This window comes from Excalfactoria chinensis, chromosome 3 (genome assembly GCF_039878825.1).
Source record: "Excalfactoria chinensis isolate bCotChi1 chromosome 3, bCotChi1.hap2, whole genome shotgun sequence".
NCBI lineage: Eukaryota > Metazoa > Chordata > Aves > Galliformes > Phasianidae > Excalfactoria > Excalfactoria chinensis.
In genome coordinates, this window is record NC_092827.1 from 93,304,189 (window position 1) to 93,321,590 (window position 17,402).

Genomic DNA, 17,402 nt, shown 5'->3' on the forward strand with positions numbered 1-17,402 from the left:
GTAATTGATGTCCTTACATTAGTTCATTCCTCAGAGAAAAGCTGGTGACTTTTGAGTTTGTGTAGTCTTTGTCAGCAGTACCTGAGTATCACATCATTGTGTAACATGCAGATGCAGATAAGACTCTGCTGTGAATAGCAATCTGTTTTATATTGGCCCAGCAAGGCTGTGCTGTTTTCTGTTACCAAGCACAGGACTAATAGCAGTTCTGTATAAGCCCTCCTTGGTGGGTTTGACTGAGGGTAAGGTGAGGTTGGAAAGGAAAAAAGGTATGTTAGAAGATGTAAGGTAACACTGCACTACTCTGCATTATTCTGTTGCAGCAGCCTAGAAGTTGGTTTCCAGCCATGATAGATGAGACTATTGAGATGTTCATCACAGCCCTTCAGTGAGGTCAGAGTTTTCAAGGCCCCAATGAATGAAAGAAGGGACACAGAATCCAGTCTCAGTGCCAAATTCTGCTGAGTCCAGTAACAAAGTGCAGCAAAATTCCAGTGCGATGTGTAGACAATGAGGAAGTGATGCTTTTGCCATTTTGACAGAGAGGGAAAGTTGGAAAGGTCAGGGCAATGTGTGCTGATGTCTACATCCTGTTCCTTGTAAGAGACCAGCTCTGACATGTTTCTTCTACCTTGGGAATTGTGTGCAGCCCATCGTGCTGTGCCCTGGACTGGTTGTAGGAAATGCTGCCGTCAGAGGGCGGCCTTACACTGAGCCTTTCCAAGAGTGCCATACTCAGGGCTCTCCTAGATGCTGCACGTAAGATATCAAACACGCAGAGCATTTCCAAACCTCCAAAGCCTCTTACAAGTGACCCTCAGCTAGAGTGGTTCTGCACGCAGCTCAGTGCAGGCTAATAGAAAGTCATGTCTCAAGACAGAACCTTTTAATATATGCATGTCAGGCTGTCTTAGGACTGAAGAGTTTGCAATGTCTTCTGTTTCACAAACGCTGTTCTTTAATGACACGGTGTTTGCATTTGTGCTTATTAAGTGTCCTGCAAATACTTTAATAAAGAAATTGATGTTCTGTTTATTCTTTAAAATTTGTCTTGTAATGCAAAATGCAAATAAATAGAAGAACAAATGAGCAAACAAGTGCCATAGCTTAGAGTGCTGTACAAAGGCTAGCAAACTGTGATGTGTAAAATACGTCTTGCCCTTCTGAGCCAAACTCATTATTTTAGTCTGTTGCATTTTCTTTCATGTGGGCCTTCCTTCATTAGGCTGTTCTCTGGACTACCAAAATGAACACCAAAATACAGGAAGAGCTGTTGTGCTGGCCCACACTATGGTGCTGCTTAGGCATGCAGAGAGAGGAGTGTGGTGACTCAGAAGGGAGAGGAAGAAAGAAAGCTCTGTCTCTTCTAGATAGTTTTATTTCCAAGGACAACAGTGAATGAGTTATCTTGGTCTGCTGCCATAGAAAATGGTGAACCTTGGGTGTGAGCTGTCCTTGTGGAAGCAAACAATACAAAAGAGTAGTTGAAACTATACAGTGAATAATACCGAAGGCCAGAAATGCAGTAATACATTTTGTGTTCTATCCTGGTTTGTATCCAAATGATTGATCTTACATATTTTCTTCTTTATTCTCACTTGTTAAAAATAGGATTGATTGGAAGGTCGATCATAGAATCATAGAATGGCTTGGGGGGGAAGGGACCTCAAGGATCATCAAGTTCCTACCCCTCTGGCACAGACAGGGTAGCCAGCCAGATCAAGTCAGATCAAGTACTAGATCAGGCTGAAATATTAATGTCATGATAATGTGATGTCTGTATACTGCGATTTGATCATCTCAAGCTCAGTAAAAGAGATTGTGAGCATAGTGCAAAGATCAGAGCTAGCTATTATGGTTATATTCTTCTGCCTTGTTTTCTGCTGTGCCTGGAGAGAACAAAGAGTAAGAAACGTGGAATTAGGAGAGGGCAATAATTCCCTTGAAGTTGATGAGCACTGTTATTTCTGCCTGGCAAAGAGGTAGACTGGGATCACTATGACAAAGTCCTTTGTTTCTTGAGTGACTTTTATCAGAAGAGAGAATGACAACAAAAATTGCAAAGGTATTTCCTCTTTCATGTAAAACCATACTTTTAGTAGAAGTTCAAGTCTTGGCATTTTTCAGTGTCATGCTTTACAGGACTCTGAAAATCAACGACATTTGGAACAAAGCACATTGATTCTTGGTAGTGTAACATCATAGATATTATCACAGTTCCTACAGTAGAGTTGTTCAGAAGTGTATGAACTTGTGGTAGCTGTGTTTCCATGAGTAATGTCATAAGGCAGCAAATTCCACAGTTCAGCTCATACAGACTCATCCTTCTTAAAACTTGGTGACCTTTTCATCTCAAGTGTCCTCATTTATTAGAAGATATGCGAAGCAGAATTTCCCTCGGCGCTGATTTGTAGTATAAATATTCTCTATACATTCTCCTTGTGGTTTCTCATTACGCCACTGGAGTTACCTCTGGAAACTGAGCAGCTGCCATAGTGGTTTTAGCCCTACATTGAGACTTTTGTTGACTCAGAGAGCTTGGACCTATGCAAATGTCCATGCACATTTGCACCTGTTTGCAACACAGCTCCTCCAGCTGTGACCTTGGACCTTTTTTTCCCTTCTGCCCAAGAATACCAAAAGCATATTTTTATGCTTTAAATTTGATAGGTAGAGAATTAATCAGACAGAAGATTGCTGGGAAACGTAAAACAAATTTCTTAATTGCTAAATAAATTATAGTGGTATGAAATTCAAATTGTAGCATTTCCAAAGGCCTTGTTTTTCTATCTGATGCATGGCATACAGAAATTCGTCAACAGCAATGGGCACTTTCAAGTGTTCTTATGGGACACTGCAAAACTTAAAGCTATATCCTCAGGTATCTACAAGTCTTCATTAAAAGGTAATTCCTGACGCTGTTTAGACAGAAAGTGTTTCTTTAAAATGTCACATTCCTTGCAGTTTGTGATGATCGGTTTGTCTTCTTGCAACTACTTGTTTTGATTTGTGTTTGTAGCAGATTATGAGTTCTTGCATCTGAGTGCATTCAGATTGCAAAGGAGCTGCAGAACGCTGTTTTCTGTTTTGGCTTGGTATTTAGAGGATCTGGTTTTAAAAGGTTCCTTTTTAAGATGTTTCCATCTGCCTTAGATTTTTGCATAACTGGAGGACCAGCTTCTTAAACATCTCAGTTTCCAACATTTTCCACTGCTATCAGAGCTCAGCAACATTTTGAGAACATTATCTTTGCCTTAGTTTCACACCATGATAATCTGGCATAAGCCAGCACTGAGAAGGGCAGCCCGGAACTGCTTTCAACCTTTCTCCCCATTCCTAGCCCCTTACTCGTGCCCCATTTCCTTACACCAGCACCAGCATTCATGCAGCCATGCAGTGAACTGAGTCAGGCAACTGATCTAGCTGAAAAATAACTGACTTCCCCACAAATGGTTAGCCTACAGCCAAATGGTTCCCAGAACCAGTCTGCCATATGGCTGTATGAATCTTAGTGCCAGGACTTGAGCAGCTGAAGCCAAGGGGAACAATCCCATTTTCAGAGAAGTAAATCTGTGCCAGACTCAACTGATCATGAAGCTATTTTGTAAGCTGTAATTCTGCAGGCTATGCAGTGACAGACCCCTTGAACCTGCTTGAAACAGCTTGCAGAAACAGGCAGACAAGAAAAAAAAAAAGCACATAGGTTTTTACTGTTCCCTCTCAAATTCTCACCTGCTTCATTCTGAGATGATTGCTTCTCTCGGGTCCCTGTCATGCAGAATACTTGAATCCTGCTTTAGTTTTAAGTTTGTTATTATTCAAGTATGTGCCTGCACTGAAGCGAATTTAGCCCCAATTTGCACAGCACTGGCTCTGTGACTAGTGGAGTATGACAGTGAAGATGCTAATGTTGATAATACATTGTTATGATTGTTATTTGTCTAAGCTAAACATCACAGATGTTCTCTCAGCAGTGGATGATGAAACAAGACTAAGTGGGACATGCTGTTCCAGTGGAGCCACCTGCTGTGTGATCCACCTTATAAAGGAAGCCAAGTGTATCCAGGGACAGTCCATTGATATGACCAAGAAGGGAATTTGGAATAACAGTATTTGCAGTGGAACTTGCAAGAGCTCTGATTGATCAAATCCTGCCTTTTGGAAGCCACTTTTTCTGTAGTCAAACCAGTTCCAGGTCCTTTACCTGCCCATGGATAGGTCTCACTGTGTTCACAACCAAGCATTAACTGCAAGCAGAGGAGGGATATGATGAGCCTGTGAGCTTCTCAGCACATGCCAGCATGCAGTCTATTGGATGATTTGCAGCCTGCCCCCAGCAGAGAAAGCTGCGCTTTCCCAGGGACAGCAGGACACAGCTGCCATTTAAGGGTATCTTTGCTGCTGAGACCAAGCACGAGGAGCCTTCCTCCATTCCAGATGTTGCTTGCCCAAGTAGTCCAGCACTGTTTTCAGCTAGAGGTGCATGAAGGAGAGAAGCGCCTTTTCTAACTGCATTTACATCATTGGCATTTCAGAAACACCTCGTGCTATCACCTCTGTGATACAGAGGGGACGCATGGAGCACTGACTGGCTTTTAGCTGAGAGACTGATGTGCTTTGAGATTAATCACCTGTGCTGAGAGTAAGTAAGGCTCAGACAAGGCTGCCTGCTCTGTCCCTGTTTTTGTGGGGGACAGTGAATGCTGACATTAAATATCTGAATGTAGATAAGGTGCTGGGTAGGTGTACTTGACTCATTTGAGAAATAAGGTAAAAATGACAGTATTTGTACAATCTCTGCTCTGTCCGCTTCAACTGACATTGCCACTTTTTCTTCCTGTAGTCTGCTCTGGAAAGTGCTTTACAGCAGTTTGCAGTTAAAATTGGACCAACTAAGTAAGTCCTCAAGGGCTTGTTTAGCAGTTGAATTAAGTTGAAATTGCTAGGTTTATAGTTGGCATTAGGTTGGAGGAGAAAACGTCTTCACTTCTCTCCAATTCATTGCAAAGCTATTTTTTTTATAAAGATTTTTTTTATCTGAGAACATATTTCCTTTAGGCACCCCAGTTTTATAGCGTTCTATTGGTGATTTAATGCACATGGAGGTACATGTGTGTTACTCTTATAATGGAACCAGAGGGGGAAAAAAAACTGTCCATCTGCAACAGTTTAGTGGGGAAGAGCTATTGTTTTCCAAATTTTTTTTCAGCCTGTGCAAGTTTGCTTTCTTACTATCTTGTTAGTCAAGAAGGGCAGGGAGTCGAGTTCTGCATCCAAGGAACGCAGATTGAAGAGACACATTGACATTGGTATGTAAAAGTTTGATTGTGTGACTAGTTATCAAGGAATACCCAATGAACCAGCAGCTGGAGGAGATTAAAGCAGGTGGATTTGTGTCCCGAAGAGTCCACTGAGTGCCAAAGAAGAGTGCAATGTGGGATTACCTTCTTTGGAGTGATTTCAGGAAAAAATAGCTCTCCTTCAATTAAAATGCACCTGAGATCTGGGTAGGAACGGTTACAGGTTGCTTATTCCTGTTTTCAATATACCAAGTCAGACTTTCCAAGGTTGGAAGCCTACAGGAAGAGTTCAAAGGTAGCCCGTTTGTGCAAGAACTGAAGGCAGCCAGCTTCTCCCTTATTAAAACCTTGCAGGAGGAAAAAGCAGACGTCTCTGGAAGAGGAAAACAAGCTTTTGTTTCAAAGAGCTGATAGTTTTACTACCTCTTTTGCTGCCAGGATAAGGTCTGCAGCTGGCATAAGTAGCGCAGCTCTGCTGAAGTGCATGGAGCTGTGCCAGGCAACACTCGCCTGCTATCAGGCCCTCAGGCCTGCAGTCGGGATGCTTTCCTGCTGTCAGACTGCAGAGCTGCTCCTCACTGCAGGCAGGTCTGTAGCCCAGCCCAGCGTGCCACTGAGCGTCCCGTGCTTCTGCTGCTCCACGTGGCTCTCTTAAAAAATCTGTTGCTTCAAAGAAATCATGAGCAGGCCATCTATCTTTTATCATTCCCTTCTCTCTTGCCTTCTCTTGGTTGTTGTTGGTTTTTATCCTAAACTAAACCTTATTAATTGTCAGCCATAATGCCTTTGAAAAGCTTACGGAGATTAATGCGCTAAACCTGGCAATATGCAAAAATACATGACAGATAAAAATACCACCATTTTCCCCAGAATCTCCAACACCTTACAGTCTTGAGGTCATATTTTAGAGCAGTGTAACAAATGTAACCTCAGAATGTATCAGCAATAGGTGTACTGTACAAGTGAATAATACCGTATGTAAGTACAATCCCAGTAGCCTGGTTATGTATAAGTTCCAGGCAATATGAAGACAACTTGTGAAGCTTAAGAGTACTTTATCCTTCAGTATTCCCTCTTAAATTCAGCTAAAAAAACATGCAGACCTCTTAATAAGGTCACGCTCAACCATAGCTACAAACTCAGGAGCATTAGTGGGCTTCATTTCAATTAGCAAAGGGTCAGTTTTCCTTGTCCGGGCTTTCTCTTTGAACATGTGCTGTGTTGTGGTTCACTTGTTTTAGGGAGTCTAACGACCTGAGTATCCTCCAAGCTGTGCTGTAGACTATTTGCATAGGCTGTGGAGGCTGAAAATCCTCAAGAATTTTGAAAACTAAGAAGTTCTGGACAAATATATTTGCTGAGGCTCTGATCCTGTCGTTAGTGCTGTACAGGCAAATTCCTGCCCTCAAATAGATGCAGTTGTATCCTTTTAGTTCTGACTCTGCAGATTTTTGCTCATAAAAGGAGGTGGTTAGCAAGACTAAAAGATGCAAGATCACAGCCTCAAGAATCAAAGAAAATAGTTCTTAAATAAAGGGCCTGTGATTAAACATACCACAGTGAGATTTGGTCTAAGATCTAATTCTAAACTGAATTCCATCACTTTTATGCTGATTTAATCTGTAGTGTGAGGGGAAAACGGGGCCAATGAGACTAAAATAAACGTTATGCTCAGATCTGCCTTCATTATCTGACTTTGGAGGGTCCCGTATAGGACAGGAGAAAGCACTGAAGTACAGTTGAAAACTTTAAGGGTTTTATTGCTCTTATCAGGACAGCGCGTAAGATGGCTGTTTATATGCTGTGTGTATGTGGTCTCTGACCACGGAACTTCACATAAGAAAGTGTTGACACTTGGTAAAGAAGTAGGTTCCTACCAGCCACCCAGCCACCAGTGTGTGTAGCAATTGTCTCCTAATGTGCTTTTTTTCCCCTCCAGATATATGTGAATGCTCTGATCTTCTATTAGGGTCTTTAATGCATCTCTGCAAGCGACATTACTATTTTGAGATGTTTCTCAAACGCTGAAGTGGCTCTTTTGCATCAGCATTGGCTTTCTTCAAATGAGTTCCATGGGGATTTTCAAAAGGGTACCCGTCCCATCACCAGCTGTTCGAGGACATGGATTTAGCAGGGTTGAATTGCAAAAGGAGGTGTTTGACACTTAGGGGTTGCCAGGAAACACTCTTTCAGCTGCTGTGTTTCTTTTGCTTTGGAGTCAAGGTTCTTGGTACCTAAAAGAAAGAGAAACGAAATGATCAGCTCCTATGCCTTGCACATATGGTTTGATAAATACCGAAGGGCCTGGAATCTTGCGTGGCTGACACTTTGTTTCCAGCTTTGTGGTAAACAGCTGAATAGAGAGGAGAAGGCAGTAAGTATTAAGCTGCATCCGCCAAGAACATCTGCATTTATGAAAACTTTCCCTAATTGAAAATCTAGTAGTTTCAAATGCTGAACATTTGGAAAGTAGCTGAGGGGTGGCTAAGATAGCAAGAGGCAGCAGTGGCTGTGATCCCCCAGTTCAGGTCACTCCCCCACCCACCTCCCTGTGAAGTGGGTATATAGGAGACGTTAATAAAGTCCTAATGAAAAGGTTCTGTCTTCAGACTCCAGCCGCATTGTCCTGAAGTTCTTCTTCCAGCCCCTCTCCATTGCCACCTCCCCTGCCTCCATCTCTCCTCCCCACTATTTCCTCCTGGTTCTTTGCGATCTACTACACCAGAAATATTTTTGGAAATACCACAGACTATTGTTTTTATTAGTGACTGGAAAGCTTTGTAGTAGGATGCTTTTGTGTTTCATTTGTTTTCTTTTCTCTGGCACAGCTGTTTCTGTTTTAGCAGCGTTAGAGAGATGGTTAAACTATTTGTGGCCTTTTCTAACCCAGCAGATCTCTTCCACTGAACGCTTTAAGCTGAATGACTGAAGCTGTAACTAACAGGTTGTCTGTGTGGGCAGTTTGTGTATGAAGTTACATACTCACTGATTTTATGAGATCTTTTAATTTGTTCGGCAAGTCCCACTTTCCTTATAAATTTTTCAGCCAGAACACTGACAGAACCTTCACTTGGGAAGATACAGAACAGATGAAGCGGTAGATCTTGTTCAGACCTACGTGCACTCAGAAATGATTAGTGGAGAATAGATTTAAGTAGGTATAGTGATCCCCACTTCAGCCAGGAGGAGAGAGGAAGAAAAGGCACAGCAGGTGCTGCAGCAGAATGTGGTTGGAGGACAAGTCTGCCAAAGGTGGTATGCAGCAGGTAGAAGTGCCTGAGTTGCTGCTGCGGATGGGACCAAGATGGGAGATGAGGAGCCAGGCACCTGATCAGGGAATGGTGGCAGCAGAAAACTGTAAATGAAGAATGAAGGCAACAAAAAGGAAAGTAAAATGAGAAAGTAAATGGAGAGTGAAAACAAAATACACCTGTGCAAAGGCAATGTCAAAGCAAATGGAAGAAGAGCAAATGAATTGTACTGGGGACTTTGGTGCTTGTGCATGGTGAGGTGATCTGAGCAGTTCTGGAAGTCTGGGCTGGTGAACAGGAGAAACAAAAGAGATGAGCTGAGATGTCCCACTAAATCCCACTCTTACCATGTGTTCCTAGCGCATCATCTATTGTGGGCACAAGTGCCAGTGGTTGGAGAATCAATGTGTGTGACAGTGCTGTGACAGTTTTCTTTCTGGCAGCATCAGGCAGGTGATTATGATGAGAACCTGGCTTGATTCATTTTGTGACTGTGAGAGCCCAGGGCTGGTGCTGGAGAGGCAGTGGGAAGCAGCAGCATGTGGGTATGGGTTAGGGGCACCGGCCCTGTCAACACCATGCTGCATTAGAAGAGCAGCACATGGATCAGCCCACTGATGAAATGTAATGTGGGTAGAGTGGGGAAAGGGCATTCTCTATCCCCTGCCTACTGTAATGATGAGTGTGGCTCTTTCCTTTTGTATGCAGTGGGTAGGGAGGCCACCGTGCTTGTCAGAGTTTACTTTCTCAGTGACACTACAAAAGAAAGCTGAGCTGATTTTTCAAGCGCACTTTCTCTGTTGTTTTTGGTCTTTTTCTTTTTTTCTTTTCTTTTTTTCCATTTAAAATAATTGTTTTCAACTCTACTGTCTGTTCTGCTGGGGGACATATCTGTGGATTAGTGACTGAAGGAGGACAATGTAGGAATCAAAATTTGTGTCCGAAATGTTTGAAAAACTACAGTCCTGCAGCGCGCTGAAGCACAGCACAGCAGTGGCTCCAATCCCCAGGAACCAGGGCGAGTCTGTATAGTGTCTGCAGCAGGACCTGTGGTGCATGCTACAGGACATGACTGGTGTGAATACAGTAGTTCAAAGAGATATCAAAGACCAGGCAACACAGGATTTAAGACAGCATATTTTGGATCAATTAGAATTCCTTATAATTCAGACTTCTTGCCACAGAACTAAAGCTTCTCATTGGTTAACAGTTGTCCTTACTGCAGTAAGGTCACAACTGGATATAATTCCATCATTTACCTACTCTGTAAATGCTTGAGTGTAGCTGAGTGTTGCCCTGTGAATGTGAGAGTGTGAGTTGTTTGATCTGAGTGACAAAACATGTGGAAGGGATGGTCAGGTTGGACTTCTGGGATCTATGGAAAGAATAGGGAAGTATCTCATGTGATTTGCACATTTTCCATCTGAGCATTCCTCATTTACTTTGCAAAAGAAGGTGAAAACAAGTTATCTTTGAGCTTACTTTGAGCTTTGAGGCTGAGTAAGATGACTGCCTAAGATACGAGGAGTCTTGTAGATTGTCTTTAGTGAGAAAATATATGAATATATAAACATATATATTGAGATCTGTTGTTTCTCCTTACTGTGAATTGTGTTGAGAAAGAATGTACCCTATCTATAATTCCCCGCATCTGTAATGACTCAACTTCTTCTCTATGTGTGTGTGTTGGTCGGCAGGCTTTACTCAATGCAATACTGTAAAGACAATTATTCATGTCTGTATCCCCAGAAGATATGAAACAAGATTATTTCTGCCAGTGGGAAGGCACCTTGCAAGCACAGAAATATCAGCTGTCTGTCCTGCAGTGCCATAATAATCCATGCAGCTGCATTTTGCTCATTCCATGCTTTTATTCTGAATGAAGCAGCGACATGTATATCTCAGTTGAACTTCCTGAACTGTTACCTACAGCTGTTTCCAGCCCATTACCTTTGCACTGACTATTCTCTCGACTGACACATTTCAGGGCTCCAGAGAGTGCGCCAACTAGGGAAAAACACCAGATACTTCAGAAGAAGACTGCACGAAATGGGCTTCATCATCTATGGCAATGATGATTCTCCTGTGGTCCCGTTACTCCTTTTTATGCCTGGTAAGATAGGGTAAGTACTGAAAACACCTCATAAGCAGAACCAACAGCATTCAACTTTGAAGGTTACTTGGCATAAGCTATGAAAAATGTAGTTGGTAGATGTTTCATTGGAGAAACAGCATCTATTAGGTGATTTTATGGAATGACACTCCTGATAACATTTAGAACTTGGATTTTTTAACTAGTAATCCTTGAAAGGGATAAATAGCCTTTGATGTATGAGACAGTTTTAGTAGATTCTCTTTATCCCCATCTGATATTTGAACAGTCTTTGCACAGAGAAGTTTTACCATTCAGTACCCATTGAGCAGTGCTTATACCATGACACAGATATGATGAATGTAGTGGTCAGCATGCAGGTCACCTAGTGTGGCTGTGCGCTCTGGGTCTAGTACACACCTCGCAGAATGTTCCTGGACAGGCAGAGTAGTTGTAGGAGCAACTAAACCATCACACAGTTTGTTTGATTCCTGTTGATGAACTGGAAACAAGCTCCCAGACCTTCCAAAGGTCCAACTGCTTGGGGACTGCAAAGGCCCACTCATTTTGATTTGCACTCAAAGCCTTTGATTGACATGAATGACTCGGCTCTGCTCTGCAGTACTTCCTCTGCCATTGTATCACTGGTATTTGACACTCACTTGGCTTCGTTAGCTGTTAAACAGCAAACAATTTGGTCCTACTGATAAAATTCTGGCTTTTATTGAATTCAGTGGGAATGTTACCATCCGCTTCCATTGAAGTCAAGATTTTACCCATCGTTTTATTACACTTGAATGTTTTCTCTTTGTGGTCAGTTTATTGGAGGTAATTTACTTTTGTTGTTGTTGTTTCTTTCTTCCCTCCATAGGGCTTTTGCAAGACGCATGTTAGAAAAAAATATCGGGGTTGTTGTGGTTGGATTTCCAGCTACTCCTATCACAGAGTCCAGGGCTCGGTTCTGTGTGTCAGCTGCACATACACGGGAGATGTTAGACACGGTAAGCACAGATGTCCTGCTGAAATTAACTTCAGATGCCAAGGGGGCTGGGAGGAGCTGTGTATCTGTTACTTTGAATCGCAGTAATTCATTTTTACATTTGTTTTTCTAGTCTTGTCACTTGATCTTTAAAGGCATTGCAGCCTTATATATTTTATTTTAAAATACAGATCATGAGACAGTTAACTTACTGTGTTCTTCTATTTCTAGTAGTGGCCAAATCTGTCACAACTAATGAGGATGTATATGAAAAACAGCAAGACAAAAAAGTTAACTGCTAGGTCAGAACTATCAGAGTAGGAAACCTGAACCGATGTGCAATAATTGTAGATGGGTTTTTCCATTCCCCTGTGTTCATTCTGTATTTCTACGTGTTTCCTGAATTGCAATAGTACATGGGACAGCCTTGGGGGTACAGGTGGAAACCGCTAACTGTATTTGGAATGGTTTAAACCTAATGAGGTTTAATGGGTGCTGTCTGGCCTCCTTTAGCTCTGTAACTTTCTCTGACAGCAGAAAAACTATCAAGAATTTGAGACTTCCATCTTAAACCCCCATTCCATCACAGTCAGAAATGTGTGTTGTTTTATTTAAAACAAACAAACAAAAACCTTCAACATTTTCCATCTCCCTTTCTTACTGAAGGTCTTTTTGTCTTGGCTTTGATATACCTTCCTCGTTCTCAGAATAAACCAACTTAGAGGCAGGCAGTGCTGAGGGCAGCAGTACATTTCAAGATTTCCTTTACTTCTCTTTGCACAAGTATGATGCTTAAAGGAAAATCAAACCATAAAACCAACCCTGTGAACACAGAAGGCATTTGAGTAGAAGATGCTGCTTCTTCATGCAGGCAAACACCCGTGCCTGCAAAGAGCCCCTGAGTTCCATTTGCATCCTGAGATTCATATGGTTTTGAGGTGGGAGCCCTGCCTGGCTCACCAGCTCCTGTGCCAATGTGGGCCTCTTTCAAACAACACTGAGAAATCTGCTTTGCATGTGTGCAGTGCAAAATCCCTGCTGCTCTTAAAGGTGCAGTAGTTATTAGCAGAATGTGATGTCATAAAATCACATAGAGCAGGACATAGTTATGTACACGCCTTGGTCACTGTCACCTCTTTGGCTGTACAGATTTTGGTTTATGTAACTGGTAGAAAGCAAGGAGGTTGATCTGAATATTAATCTTTTGAAGTTGCTGCTATGCTTTGCTTCCTCACCACCCACCCCAAGTGTCAAGCCCATTACATCTGTAAGCCATCACTGCATGTTTGCTACTCCTACCTGCACATCATCGCTTCCTGGTGCCAGTGACAGCCTGAAACATTCCCCAGCTATCCTTCTTGAACATACTGTGGTTTTGCCTTGGAAATTGGAGTCATTTCTGTACTATTTGTGGCATTCTTTAAATGTCCTTACATTATGGGGGAATGGAAATGCCCTGAGTTTAATTACACACAGACTGAAAGGTTTTCTTAGGGCAAATACTTTGTGAACATTCCTAAATCCAGTGTAATAACAGGTAACAAGCAAAATGAAAACCTCCACCTTCGTTTGGCAAAACTTGCTTTCAGTCTTGGTCTGGAATTAAGAAAAGGAAAGTTCCTCATAAAGGGCAAGCTCGCAAAAATAACTCCCTTAATGATTTTAAAGCAATCTTTCTGCATAAGTCATTACTGAAATACTTCTGTCTCCTCTTGAGCACATTTCCTAATGTCCTAACAGAAACAGGCTCACAATCAGATTTGCTCTTTTCTTTGCCAAAAGGCTGGCAGTGCTTGAGTGTGGTTAAGATGCTGCGAGATGTTTAGCTGCTTTTCTGTGATGTAGTGCTCCCTGGCTACTTTTGGAATCTGCTGAGAGATGGAGACACAGCTCAGCAAATTGCAATGCAGTTCTAATGCATTACTAACTCTGCCTGTGTTGCTACTACAAGAAAACAGTGGAATTCATTAGAAATACCTGAAACTGTTCCGGGTGTTTACAGTGATTCTGATTAGCATTGCGTTCTGAGTCTCATCCTAGTAAATATATTTCAGTCTTCAGGATCTGTATGGAAACATTGAAGTATTGCCTTACTTCACAAGCAGTCATAACTTTTTACCTGGATTATTGTTTGTCCCCATGCTTCTGAAATGTCATTTTGTTAATCTGTGCTCACGTTCTGACTGATACGACATGATCTACTGGAGGAGTCCATTCTCATGCATTCTCATGGATGCTGTTGTACATCAGTGGCTGAATATTCATTATGGGAAACTTAAAAGCAACATTTGCCCTCCATACTTTGTGTGATGGCTTTATGGCCCTGTTCTTTTGCTGTAAAGTTGAAGGTAGATAGTCAAACTCCGTATCTTTTCCCAAGAGAACTGACACAGTGTGATGGTTCTTGCAGGTTTTGAATGCTCTGGATGAATTGGGTGATTTTCTACAACTGAAATATTCACGGTTTTCCAAGTCATCGCATCCTGAACTGTATGAAGAAACTCGGTTTGAATTTGAAGATTAAGTTTTCCGCCCATGAAGAGAACATTATGATGCTATGAAAGGGGGGAAAACCCAAAAACCAAATATGAATGCATTTCTTCCCTTCTAAGGACAATTTTTGTTTCTCAGTTAATTGAAAGGAGGGAAAGCTTGGTTTTTGCATTTTATTGTATCAAATTTCTGTATTTAAGAGACTGAAATATTGATACAGATTTGCCTCCCAGGAGATCTGTTCTTCTTATGGTATTTTTTATGCAGAATGAATGCATCCATTGATCATGTTGCTAGCGTACAGCTTTTGTTATGGCCCCTTTTTATGAAGAGGCTTCAGATAGTCCTAATTTTAACTGAAAGAATAAAGGTTAAAAACCAAATGGATCCAGTGTAGTATGGCAATATAACTGAGCTTCATCAGTGAAACTGAATTCTGTCTGCTGAAGAGCATAAATCAAGACATCGCTGTGGATTGCTACAAAGCAGAAAGTGACCTCTTAACTAATTTGCCCTATTGTGCCTTTTTCCAGGGGCAAAAAAATAAGTTAGAAGGCGGCTAATGCTGAGAACAAGAAAACTTAACTTACCTCATCAGGTATTTCTGACAACAGATTATGGGACAGGGGAATGTCTCCTCCCCTCCACAGACCCTTTCTCTGCCACTTCAATATGCTTCAAGCCTCATATTATACAAAAGTCGGGGCTTAGAAATAAAGAAATGCTTTTATTCTAATGCATTTGACCTACAGCTTTCCCCATCTTATCACGACGAGAGCTCCTCAGCAGGCGTGCTCCCTTTTCATGTAGCAGCAGTAAATAATTTTAATAACCATTTAACATTCCCGTAAAAACCTTGATCAAAACAGTCAGATACTCGCAGTTCACAAACTGCAGATGACATTTATGGGCCCATTCCTAAGTTTCCTGACCTACTTATGGGCTTAATAAATTCACTAACAAGTACATAATGCCCAAGCTGTTAGTTATACAGAATGTGACGTTCAGGATACCATGAGCAGTTCTCCCAGCTGTTAAATTGAGAGCTCCGCCATTCCTAACTGCGCTAAGGTCACCCACCTAATAACATCTCTTGAAATGTTCTTGTCTGGTTTATGCGTGGTCAGGGGTTGTTTTGCTTGTCGAGCTGCAGGCTGTTTGAGTGGTTTATTTTACAGATAATTGATTATGTCATCTGAGAGGAAGACGTCCTTGTTCTCCTTTCCACTGCTCAAGTGACAAATGCTCAGAGACGCTTGGAGGAAATGTTGTAGTCTGCAGCTTCCCTGCAGTGCCTTCAGCAGCAGAACCGTCAGCCTCGTGTGGGCTGGGTAGTTGGAGGGAGATTGTAGCTTTTTCCCTTTTCTGTGGTGTTGAAAAGTGGTTCTGCAGCTTTAAGAATGAACTCCAAACCATTCCACACTATCAAATGTCATTGTAAACACATCAGATGAGAGATGTTTAGGTTTCTGTTGCACAGATGTACCACACTTTCATGTTCTCTTGAAAGCTGTGGTGTAAACTTAACCCACAGCTGCAATATTAGATTTAAGAACAGTACAATTAAATTGCGGAGTACCAATTACACTATATTACTCTCTGCTTGTTAAAGCTGCTTTCAGGATATAACAAGGCTGATTGGTTATGAGGGGCCACTTTTTGTTGGGTTTTTGTTGTTGTTGTCATGCAAGTTAATAAAAATCCAGTGGTGCTATAACTTTAAGAACTGATTACAACACATTCCATGATATCAGATGTTGGCTTTAGGAAACATATATCAAGGGCTGGGGCGGGACTAAGTGGTGTCATATGATTCTTCACTCTGGTAGATGGACTTGAAAAGCATTGCAGAGGTCCAAGGGAGCTGCGTTTGTGGACGAGAGCAAATTCACTGTATGAATATTAAAATGCTCAGACACGGGACAGGGAGAAATTAGGAAAAGTGGACTTTGTCTTTAAGTAACCTGGCGATTTGTGATTTACAGCTTTGCTACATGCGGGGTGAGTGCACTTACCTCAAAGGAGATGAGCTGAGAAATTGCCACAACCTGTTCCTCGAGGAAAAGTACTGAGCGTGATATATTGCATTTTGATCTCCATCGCCGAACATCTGCGGCCAGATCCTCAGTTGACTTCTGACCTTCCATCTTGGGGTGTCTGGCCGTAGTTTATATTTCAGCAAGCATTATTACACATGCTGTTGCAGGCAGCGTGCTATTTTCCTCAAAGAGAGGCCTGAGATTGATTAAGCTACAGAATGATCATTTTTTTGTCCCCCTATAGGGGAATGTTTTCTGTCTAAGGCTGAATTCCTTGTGCCCTCAGAACATTACTCTCTCTCATATTAAAGAGACAGGACAGCTATTTTTTAGAGACTGTTGGTTGATTTATCATATGCTTTCTTCTGATTTCTTCCATCCCTTACACATTAGAGCAAGTACAGGCTGACTATCCTGCGCTTGGGGAACGTTCTGGGAGAAATCCCTTCCCCACTGGTGCAATAATACAACCCAAGGAACTCCAGACTCTTAGATTTTTCCCCATGAGGCTGAGTTATGGTCTGGCACTGGTTGTTCCACCAGTGTAATTTCAGTGGAGATTTTCCAGATTTACATCAATTTTAGTAGATTTAGAGCTGATCACCACTTGGAAGACCCTATTTTAGCTAGCTTAAGAAAAAAAAATGGTGGAATATTTATTAGGGAATTAGCACATCTAGCATAAGGATCACATTTCCTGCAATATAGTCCATCTTCAACCATGAATATTCTTGGGAAACGTAGTTCTCTGTAACTGTTTTAGAGGGTTTTGAAGAACTGTTTTCAATAAATAAGAATTGCTCAAGTTGCCATATTTTAACCCAGCAGAAGCGTAAGTATGCACACACCAACTATTTGCTGGCAAGCTACAATCCCAGCATCTTGTTACCTTACCTAAAATCTTGATTGACCTTCCAGATAGGGAAGACTCCAGTTTGTCTGTTTGATAAAGCAGCTGAGTTGTTTGCTCTTTCGTGTACATTTATCCCACCTCATCTTTTAGAAAGCCTTAATTTCCTGAGCTTATCTTATTTGTCAAGGTGGTTTTGCCACCCACTTCTCCCTCTTTACATTGCTCTTTCTTTTCTGCAAGTTTCCATCCTCAGGGAAAGCACACTGGCAGCTGCACAGGACCTGAAGTGTGTTATCACTGGACTGTAGGCATTGCCTCTCTCCGCCTCATTTTCCTGGTATCCTCATCAGCTCCCACAGACCTTAATCATCAATTTTCACATAGAAGTTTCCTGC

At 41.9% G+C, this 17,402-nt stretch overlaps 1 protein-coding gene across 1 annotated transcript in view; it reads left to right on the forward strand.

Annotated features, from left to right (window-relative positions):
* SPTLC3 (serine palmitoyltransferase long chain base subunit 3) overlaps positions 1-15,836 on the forward strand; it is a 140,379-nt gene extending 124,543 nt beyond the window's left edge. The window contains exons 11-13 of the mRNA XM_072333431.1: positions 10,539-10,674; positions 11,515-11,644; positions 14,033-15,836. Coding sequence (XP_072189532.1) covers positions 10,539-10,674; positions 11,515-11,644; positions 14,033-14,146 — 380 coding nt within the window. The 3' untranslated portion in view covers positions 14,147-15,836. The remainder of the gene's footprint in view (positions 1-10,538; positions 10,675-11,514; positions 11,645-14,032) is intronic.
* Positions 15,837-17,402: the final 1,566 nt, after the last annotated feature.